This window comes from Polyodon spathula, chromosome 3 (genome assembly GCF_017654505.1).
Source record: "Polyodon spathula isolate WHYD16114869_AA chromosome 3, ASM1765450v1, whole genome shotgun sequence".
Lineage (NCBI taxonomy): Eukaryota > Metazoa > Chordata > Actinopteri > Acipenseriformes > Polyodontidae > Polyodon > Polyodon spathula.
Window position 1 is genome coordinate 78,485,295 of NC_054536.1, and position 11,595 is coordinate 78,496,889.

An 11,595-nucleotide genomic window follows, 5' to 3' on the forward strand; every position below is an offset into this window, starting at 1 on the left:
CCTTTTGGTCTCAAATGCTACCATACTGTGTGTACGTATTCAGCTGATTCCATTAAAAGGTATCAGCAGGTACATCAAAAGTAATATGTATCAACACTTAATGGAATGTGTTTCAGTGATCGCTGTTGATATCGACCCTGTCCGAATTGCTCTGGCTCAGAGCAACGCTGAGGTTTACGGAGTGGCAGGACAGATTGAATTCATCCAGGGCGACTTCATGCTGCTGGCCTCTGATCTGAAAGCTGACGCTGTGTTCCTGAGTCCTCCTTGGGGAGGCCCTGATTATCTCAGTGCTGAAGTCTTCAACATTAAAACAATGATGACTCCAGATGGATATCCTTTTTCAAAGTTTTCAAATTGAAAGAATGGTTATTCTTTTCTCATTTACCTTCGGTGAAATGAATTACTTATGTTTTGTTTTTGTATAAATAAATATTGTCTGTAGGTTGTTTTTTTACTTACGTAAAGTTACCATGCTGTTTCTTGACCCTCATAACATCTAAATCCAAACTCCACAACCCTCGACTGTTGAAAGTCAAGCTAGGAGAACTACCCTAGGTTCTCAAGTGTATGGCTGAAAAAGCACAAGAAAATAGGTCAAATAAAAGCAGTTTGTGCAATTTTGTCATTTGGGGCTATTGTATATCACATACAAGGTGTTGCCTGCTTTCCAGTGCTGCTTGGTAAAAACATTCCCTATTTTTCCATGTAAGGACATTGCTTTCCTGTGTACCATAAAGCCACCCTTCCTAAATAGTACTCCAGCAATGCAAGTAGTACAATAAAATGTATAGGTGTCAGTTTCAAGACCCTCTATAACCCAGGGTGGTGGCCATAGAGTCTTTTTGGACTGTCATTGGTGGCTCTACCTGGAAACCTTCATTGTCCTGCAGACATTTACTCTATTATGATAAAATATACAGTACTGCCTTTTGTGGAATTACAATGTTAATAACTCTGTTTTAAATACTGCATATTCATACACCAGAGTACAAAAAGTGTATTCACGATATAAATTTGGCATTATTGTTGCATGGCCAGAAGCATTTCTCTATTCCTGATTTAGCTTTCATCTTGCAGCTTCCTAATTGGTTATGTACAATTAAATATTAAACAAAGACATAACAAAAAAAGATTTGCAGTGAATGTGTAATGTTGTAGCAACAGTTTAACAGCAATAACCTGTTAAAAAATATAGAAGAGGGTTAGCATATTTCCTTGACTCTGCATCACTTTTGAAATTTTCAGGCTATCCAAAATGATTACAGAGAACATTATTTACTTCCTTCCACGGAATGCTGATTTCGACCAGGTAAGTTTTATTTAATTTTTGTTGTTGTTTTGTTTTGAATAACATATTACCTGTGTATCAGTGTTTTACCCAGCAGTTTACTACAAACAAATTGAATTTTTTTTTTTTTAACTGAATATTTTAAATTTACTTTACGGAACCATAAATATATAATTAATTATTTGTTTTGTAAAACCAGAAAGAAAGAAACAAAACAAAAAAAAAATACAACAAAAAATGTCAGACAATTGGCTAATGTCTGTATCACTGTTTATACACGAACGAAACAAATTAAATGTATACAAATGAAATACAAATGTATCACATATTATGATTTTTCATTAGATATCAAAATAAGTTTTACTCAAGACAGGTGTGTCAGTAACATATATATCCGTACATGTAAATTCAAAATTGAAGCTATGTAGTGACAAACACCCCTATGTATCATCAGAATGTAGCACTCGCAATAACTGGGTAAATAATGTTAACACCAGCTTTTATCACATTTAGAGAAGAGGTTTTGCAGATGTATGCAAAAAATGTAAGTGTAACGTAGAGATAGACAAATAAATATAGGAACAGACCGACACCCCTATATGCTGTTCTCAGCATCTAATACTCAAACTAACTTATTCTAACTAATGTAAGAACTAAATTTCATCACAAATGGATATGCAGGTTTCCAATATATCCCTGTTACTGGTGATTTCATCACCTCCTGGAAATAATAAGGACTGGAGGTGTTGTAACATTATGATTAAAATGGAAAATGATTGCATGAGTACACTGCAGATGGTAATTGCAGTGTCATAAATCTAAATCATTCTCTTTTTAGCCACAAGAGGGAAGCACAATCAAAGAAAGGCTTATGGGGATTTAAAAAAAAAAAAAATGCAATAACAACTTCACTGCAAATTAATGGAACATGGAATCAACATATAATTAGTTTCACATATTTTTAGAACCTATGGATCTACATGTTGCTGCAGACCAGAATAGATTATACCTGCATGGCTAATAAGGTGGAAAACTGTAGATTTAAGTTTTATTTATCTGTGTTGGAATATTCCACGAAAATGGTGGACGTTGCCATTCGTCAGTGTTACGTAAAAAGTTTCTGAATTGTTTGATGTAGTTTAATCAGTGCAATTTCAAGTCATGGTGCACATAAGTATAGGGTATTGATTACTTTCATATCTCATCTCACTGCTCATTGAAAATCACCTGCAATCCTTACAAACCCTTTCCTTTCCTTGTAACAGGTTAATATCAGTGCTTTAATGGAAAACACTCTCATTCTATTACTGTTAGGCTAATTAAGTCTGAGGTTGTAACACTGTCTGGAATTCTCATTTCTCAAAGTGCAGCTTGCGATATGATAAAACTAGGGGTATATACACACACAGTGTAGAACCCCAGCGTTAGGAACACCAAACTTTTGAATTGACCGGTCTACCAAACACTCCACTTTCAACCGGAATTATGCAATCACTGAACCATGCCTGCAGTGCAACCAGAAAGGAGCCTATAATTGGTGTGCTGGTCACAAAGAATGCAAAATACCTGTACCAACAAATGTACCCAGAAAGGTGAGGCAATTTTCAAAGCAAGTACAGGCAGTTTTACTGGAACATTGGAGTTTTTTATTTTTTTGTTTGTTTTTTTTAAAAGCCGAAGGATCCAGGCTGCATGAATACATTTTGTTTAGAAACAAGCACTGTTAACCCAGGTTTTCATGGACATTTAAATCTGTGTTTTTACTAGAATTACAACTTAAATGCAGCCTTTTGTATCCTTGTATTTGCCAAATTGAGGGTGTAGATAGCAGGTGTCCACATTTAATAAAACTATTGAAAATTCAGTTTTCAGAGTTACAGACTTTTCAGATTTCTGACGAACCTCCATTCCCAAGGTGTTTGTAACTGAGATTCTACTCTGTGTGTGTATTGTGACGAGCTGGCCCCGTGGTGCGGTACACTGGCTCTCAAAAGTATTCACCCCCCTTGGACTTTTCCACATTTTATTGTGTTACAACATGGAATCAAAATGAATTTAATTAGGAGTTTTTGCCACTGATCAACACAAAAAGTCCATAGTCAAAGTGAAAAATAAAACCTACAAATTGTTCTAAATTAGTTACAAATGTAAAATTGAAAATAAGTATAAGTATTCACCCTCTTTGCTGTGACGCACCTAAATAAGCTGTGGTGCAACTAGTTGTCTTTAGAAGTCACATAATTAGTTAAATGAAGTCCACCTGTGTGCTTTTAAGGTGTTTCACATGATGTCAGGTTAAATACATCTGTCTCTGGGAGGTCCCACAGTTGGTTAATACATTTCTTAACAAAAACTACATCATGAAGACAAATGAATATTCAAAGCAGATCCGGAATAAGGTTCTTCAAAAGCACTAATCAGGGGTAGGATATAAGAACATTTCCAAGGCATTGAATATCTCCTGGAGCACAGTAAAGTCCATTATTAAGAAATGGAGATAATATGGCACAACTGTGAATCTGTCTAGAACAGGCCGTCCTCAAAAACTGAGTGTCTGGGCGAGAAGGGTACTAGTCAGGTAGGCCACCAAGAGGCCTATGGCAGCTCTAAAGGAGTTAGTCTTCCACGGCTGAGCTGGGAGACACTGTGCATACAGCAACAATAGAAAAAAAAAATAAACATCCTACTTTCTTTAGAATGTGCTGGCTATACTTGGTCACTGGGCAAAACAAAGGATGACTAAGCCATTTACCCGTAACAAAACATACATTTATTAAAGTTCACCCAGAACATAAACAGTTTTCCAGACAACAGGTAACTTCTTCACAGTTGGTCTGGTGGTATCTTAGACAACAGGTTTGTTACTCTTGATGATTTTCTTTCTCTCTCTCGTGTCACATGTACACTCCTTCTGTACCCCCTCTCAGATGGGTTACCCTGTCCCTTTTTAAAGGGCTCACAATCACCCCCATTGTAGTCACCTGTCAAATCGGGTAAGCAATTTAAGATGGTTGAGAAACCCAAGGCCTTCTGGGCAATGGAGTTCTCTTTCTGATCCCTCTAGAGGAAGGAAGGTGAAGTACAGGGCATAAGGCTCTGCATTCGCAGTCTTACATAGCCCCCCCCCCCCCCCCCCACTAAATTCTACCAATCTTGTTGGGCCCTTTCCGGCTAGACCCGTTACCTCAAGGAGAAAGACTAAGGAGATCTTCCTCCTTCCACTTGAAACATGTCCCGTATTCCGATATATAGAATATATATATCTATATTATATATATATCGTATTATATGTCTATACATTTTAACACACAAATATAAACAAGATTGCAATTTACGTTGTTTGTTGCCCCTTTCAGACAGGTCCCAGGACACGGAAATGGAAGTTTTTCAAAAGCGCTTACGCACTATTTTTAATAAACGCCAAAAACTAAATAAACAAACAAAACACCTAGCTCTTACTAGAGCCCTAACTAAACATATACAGGAACCTAAACTATAAACAGGACAGCTAAGCTGTTTACCTGTTAAACCGTAACACACCAAAACACACAAAAAGGTTTTCACCCAGTACCTTTTTTCTCTACACTTGAGCACACCTTCAAGTGGGCTTTTCTACACCACAGCAGCCCTGAGCACACTGGCTGCTTTCTTTAAATACTCTGCACCTGGCTCTTATTTACAATGATAGCCAGGTGCAGGGGATAATTAACAATAAAACAATTAACACAAATACTCGTTAAACTAAACCAATTTAAACCCAAATGTGCATTCTTACATGTTTTTACATGTTTTTCAAGCTATTACCGTCCTCGAGGATGCCGTGTGTGTGTGTGTGTGTGTGTGTGTGTGTCTATATATATATATATATATATATATATATATATATATATATATATATATATAATTATACACAGTAACAAAGAAAAAGGTTTGGAGGTTTCCACCCCAACAACACACTGGAAAGGTACACCTTTCCAGTGTGTTAGCCCCTGAAATTTCTTTCCCTTTTGTGGTGCAGTTATATATTTGCTTTAAAAGTTACAGTAATTAAATAAAGCACAGTTAAAAGAAAAGTTCAAAGATGTCCACTGCTGGATTTGCTCCATCACAGTAACGCTAATAGTAAGCATGGCAAATTAGTAACTACTGTTACACATTATATGCTGATCTCACTAATAATGTCAATGTAGTCAATACATGTATTCGTAAATATACTGCAGAATGTCTGAAGTTTGTGAGTGCCTAAGCAGAGATCTTTGTGGGTGATTTTTCCCCATATCATCTTTTTATAGAATGTCAGCAATGTTGGTATTCACCAAAAATTTCAGTTATGTCACAGTGTTATATTAAAGCATATGAGGTACAATAAAATGGCACAATTTATGCTTATTTTCTGTGAGAAAACAACACTTCAATAACTCAATGTTTTAATGTAACAGCTAAATTTGAACTTCTCTTGCTTAAAAACAACAACAAAAAAAAACACTACATTAAGAAAAACTAAACATTACATTTTCCTGCTTCATAATTTAAGTTAACTGGAAGAATCACATGGAACACACAACTGTATTCTGTTAATAAAAACTTACTTGGGGGGGGGGGGGACACTTTAAATTTTCCAGCTTAAATATGTACAAAATGAAATATACTGCTGCTTCCAGCTTGTAAGTAGGGCCCAATCTACAGAAAATGTAATTTAAGTTAATAATTACTTTAGATTACCAACTGTGCCTGCTGAATTTTCATGCACAGCTATTACAGAAACCATAGCCAAGGTAAAGACATAAGCATTTAACTATGTACTTGCAGTATGAGGCTTTTTTTTTTTTTTCTGGCATGCAATACGACCACCAACAAAACTACAAACAGATGGCAGCACAATTGGAACGTTTATTAATACTTTGCTTATTTTGTACGAATAATCTTAGAACAGGAAATGACTCATCAATTGATTTAAACCTTAAGATACAGTATAACATATAATGAAAGACTTTATCCAAGATCAGAAACTCTTGTAATTGTAAAATGGTTTGCAATGAAACAGCGCCGAGTGAGTGCATGTGCTGTACCATGAACTGTACTGCACAGCAAGCGGAAGAGGCCTAGCCACTGGCTACAGGAAAAAGACAATAGCAGCTAAGGGCAGATGCTTCCTCTCCAATAGAGAACTTTGTTCTTAGAAGCTATTCTTCCAAGACACTGATACTCTACTGTATCTTTAAAAAGCCACATCAAGAAAACTAGAATAGTTAACATGCTGGAACTAAAACAAATGCCCCTTGTCATTAGCAGAACAGTTGTTCATTTTGTATACAGTTATACACTAGTATGTTTTGTTAAAAAAAAAAAAAAAAAAAAAGCACCTTCATAAGGTCTAATAGAAATGTAATGTATAAAATATTTAATTAAATCACTACTATCCTATGTGAAAATGCAACTTTCGAATATTTAGCCCTAGTATTTGCAAAGATCACAACCACGTCAGCTTTTGTGATCCTTTACTTATTCATGCAATTTTTATCTATGCTACCTGATGATTTCCAATAGCCTACACTACACTACCCTGGCCCACTGACACTGCCTTAAAACAAAGGTGTGCTGGTTTGCAAGTGGGTGATTCCAGACCTAGAGATGAGGCCAGTGCAACATTAAGAAAAAATGCTCACCTGCTGTAAAGAATTTTTTTTTTTTTTAATGACGAAATTATTAAATAATAGTATATATTTTAAGAAAGTAACAAGCATTGATCTAGAAATTGGGTAAATCTACTGGGCTTTTTGTTCTGTACAAAAATATATTTATAATCGATAACAAAGTGATATATATATTTATATATATATATATATTATATATATATATATATATATATATATATATATTAATGATAGTGGATGTGACGTTATCGGAAATTTCAAACACACACAGAGCTCTGGAAAAAATTAAGAGACCACTGCAAATTTTTCTTAAATCAGCATCTCTACATGTATGGCAGCCATTCCATTCCAGTGTGTTGAATTCCAACACAGGCACACCTCATTCTACTGAATGAGGTACTGATTAGGGGATCACCTGAACCAAATCTTATTTAACGAGGAAAAGTATAAAAACCACTCCTGTGGTCATCACTATCCTCTTGCAATAGGACCAGCTGGATGGCAAAACAGTGCTAGTAGTACCTCAAAAGTAATTTCAATCAAAAAATAACTATTGATCATGCCCAAAGAGTTGAAAAGTGAGCGTCGGGTTGCTTCCATCCTTAAAATTTCAAAGACGGCGGTTCATAAGAACAAGGTCAAGCAGCACACATTGGGGACAACAAAGCTACAGACCGGCAGAGGGCGGAAACGACTCTCCACTGACCTGGAAGACCGCCAACTCATTCGAATGTCACTCAGCAACCGTAGGATGACATCAAGTGACCTACAAAAAGAATGGCAAATGGCAGCTGGGGTGAAGTGCACGTCGAGGACGGTACGAAACAGGCTCCTAGGGGCAGGGCTGAAGTCGTGCAAAGCTAGAAAAAAGCCCTTCATCAATGAGAAGCAACGAAGAGCCAGGCTGAGGTTTGCAATAAGGGATTGGACCGTAGAGGACTGGAGTAAGGTCTTCTTCTCTGGTGAGTCCAATTTTCAGCTTTGCCCAACACCTGGTCGTCTAATGGTTAGACAGAGACCTGAAGAGGCCTACAAGCCACAGTATCTCGCACCCACTGTGAAATGTGGTGGAGGATCGGTGATGATCTCTCTGGGGGTGCTTCAGCAAGGCTGGAATCGGGTAGATTTGTCTTTGTGAAGGATGCATGAATCAAGCCAAGTACAAGGTTGTCCTGGAAGAAAACTTGCTTCCTTCTGCTCTGACAATGTTCCCCAACTCTGAGGATTGGTTTTTCCAGCAGGACAATGCTCCATGCCACACAGCCAGGTCAATCAAGGTGTGGATGGAGGACCACCAGATCAAGACCCTGTCATGGCCAGCCCAATCTCCAGACCTGAACCCCATTGAAAACCTCTGGAATGTGATCAAGAAGAAGATGGATGGTCACAAGCCATCAAACAAAGCCGAGCTGCTTGAATTTTTGTGCCAGGAGTGGCATAAAGTCACCCAACATCAATGTGAAAGACTGGTGGAGAGCATGCCAAGACGCATGAAAGCTGTGCTTGAAAATCAGGGTTATTCCACCAAATATTGATTTCTGAACTCTTCCTAAGTTCAAACATTAGTATTGTGTTGTTTAAAAATGAATATGAACTTATTTTCTTTGCATTATTCGAGGTCTGATAACACTGCATCTTTTTTGTTATTTTGAGCAGTTGTCATTTTCTGCAAATAAATGCTCTAAATGACAATATTTGTATTTGGAATTTTGGAGAAATGTTGTCAGTAGTTTATAAAATAAAATGAAAATGTTCATTTTACCCAAACATATACCTATAAATAGTAAAACCAGAGAATCTGATAATTTTTCCAACTGCCATTTGAGTGAGGGGTCTTTTGATACTTGCCTCTGTGCTGACTTCCTGTAGTCAGGGCAGCACCATAAGGTAAAAATGAAGGGCAAGTATTTTATGAATTGTTTATCTTGTGCTTGCTTAAAGTATTATTTATTTGATACACATGTGTGTTTGTATGTTTTTTTTTTAATTTGTGTATTAGGATTTATTTAATATATTATATCTATATATATGTTTTTATTTTTAATTGGTTTATTTTTTCACACACACACACACTTTTTCACAGATTAAAAGTGTTGGGTAGGTTGTGTAAATCAAAGGGGAAAAAATCCCATTAAATGCATCAGGATTTCAGGTTGTAACACAACAAACTGAAAACATCCAAGGGGTGAATACTTCCTATAGGCACTGTAAAAACCTGAGCTTGCACCAGCTCCTTTTGTTCAAGCCTGCTTTCCTGACTAGCATCACACACCTCTGGCTGTGACTTGTACAGTTGCACAGGCTTCAGTGCACAGTGCAAATCTAATATGCTTCCCCCAATCAGCTTCAAGGGGTCTTTTTAGAAGCAATTTTTGATTGAATTGTTATTAAGCTTAGCAAATCAAAACTCGCACAGACCACACTTAATGGGATATTGAATAGGCAAAAATTGTAATGAGCTTGTGGAATGCCACCAGCTTGCTAGCAGGCCGGCTCCTATGGAATATTAACCCCGTAGTTTCCAAAGCCTGCTTGATGGACAGGTTCCTGCTGTTCCCCCTGCTGGTGAGAGTTGAGGTTTTTAGTGCAGGGATTTCATCTATCCTGTCCATCTACCCTAGCTTTTAGGTTATGTGTAACTTACACTATTTATTACAAATGTTTCATAATGCCAGCTAATGTTTATTATACACATATGTACTTGCATGTAATTTGATAGTTTGAAACTATTTGCTTATGTTGAAACTTTGCCAAAATTAGCTTTTAGTTGCTGCTTGTGGTGTTTTATGGGTTGAGAGGGCTCGCATCTGGCTTTTTCATTGGAAGGGGGGGTAACTAAAAATGGACAACTTTTTTTTTTCTTTGTTGTCTATGGTGCTGAGGATGGGTTAAAAAGTATAGTCCTTTAAAAGGCAAGAAAGGGGAGGGGGGTGATAGTTTGGAATGTCAAGATGTGTTTGTTTTTTTGATTCACGTTTGCTTGCATTTTTTACCATTTTTATTATTTCAAGTGAAAAAATAAAATGTTCAGCATTGGGAATTTTACTAAAACACTAACTATATACACTGTAGTTAAATCACTAAGCTAGAAAGTTTTTCACTATACATTTTCTGGAAGAAATATATTGAATAAAAAATAAAATCAACTTACTTGTGACTAAGATTGTACGATAAACTTGTAGTATTGATGTGAAAGGAAAGCACCAATGAGCAAATGTTACAAGTTGCATATTTTCTTCTTCATTCTGAGAAATTGTGAAATATTGGGTATACCTTCCAGTAAATACTCGATTTGTTTTTCACGCACCATTTTTTGATACCACACAATCGATCAAAGCTGACAGGTCTGGTTAATTGATTAAAACCCCTAATGAAAAACCATTTGAAAATACTTTCAAAGCCCAGACTTTAGTATAAACATTATACTGTGTATCAAGTAATTTTGTTCAGATTATACTTTGATGCTGAAAATGTTCTTGTTTAAAGTCAACAAATCTTTTCTGTAGTGCTGCTCAAAATTCTTCCAAATGGGGTTGAAAATCATGAAACAATTCAAAAAGTAATGGTAATGCAGTCACTATTTTCCACCCTAATCATATTAAGCGTTTGGAAGAGCGACATCCCTTCATCCAGTAGCCCCCCCCCCCCCCCCCCCCATCATATAATACTGTGATAAGCTTTAATTTCTTTTTAAATGCCCTCAGGCTCCATATGTTCCAAATGGATGATCAATGTCTTTACCTCCTTCCGGAAGTGTTTGCCAGCCAAAGAGAGAACAAACACTTAACCTAAAGGTCACATGTCTTATCAAAATACAATTGTTATGTCATTTCCATTGTTCATTACGTTTGTTCCAACCAATGTGGGCTTTACATTGTTGGACAAAACTTCTGTACAACATGTATTGACGTCACTTCAAATGGGATCATCTTTCCTGTCAAATAACACGTTTGCAGCCCCATTCATTGCAGCTTCACAAGTATGAATGCACCAATGGCAGTGAGGGTTTCTCTTGTTCTTTTGAGGGGGATGGGGGGAAATGACGACAATTGTATGAAATAACTGGTACTCCAATTAAAGAGTAATTGAAAGACAATATAAAGAAATATATATATTTACTTTTTTTTTTTTTTTTTTTTTTTTTTTTTTTTTTCTTACAGATTGCTTCGTTAGCAGGACCAGGGGGAAAAGTGGAAGTTGAACAGAATTTTCTTAATAATAAGTTAAAAACTGTAACTGCTTACTTTGGCAGCTTGATCAGAACAGACTCTTAAATTAAACTACTAAAAAGGAGGTCATATAATTTGTGTCTTGGTTGATGGTATCTCCTATATGTTTCACTGTTTTTGGTGTTTTGCACAGTATATTTTATTTTTTCTCAAATAATAGTATGTCCAGTATGTGTAAAAATGACCACATCTGCTGTGTAATATATCAGTCACACTTGGTTACAACAGTTCTTGTTGAGGCTGAAGAGATATCTTGGTTCTTTACATTTGTGTGCAACATTTTATTACATACATGTTTAGTGTCCTATCTGCAAGTTACATGCAGGTTGTGCTTTCTACTGTATGTAGATAGACATTTCTGTGGTAATAATATTTAAATATTACCTTGTACTATGCTTAATAAAATTATTTTTATTCTGTA

General features: G+C 36.3%; 1 protein-coding gene across 1 annotated transcript in view; it reads left to right on the plus strand.

Annotated features, from left to right (window-relative positions):
- The window catches only part of tgs1 (trimethylguanosine synthase 1), a 35,070-nt gene extending 23,475 nt beyond the window's left edge, over positions 1 to 11,595 (plus strand). Inside the window, exons 11-13 of the mRNA XM_041245969.1 lie at positions 117 to 333; positions 1,234 to 1,312; positions 11,106 to 11,595. Of these exons, the coding sequence (XP_041101903.1) occupies positions 117 to 333; positions 1,234 to 1,312; positions 11,106 to 11,219 (410 nt within the window). The 3' untranslated portion in view covers positions 11,220 to 11,595. The remainder of the gene's footprint in view (positions 1 to 116; positions 334 to 1,233; positions 1,313 to 11,105) is intronic.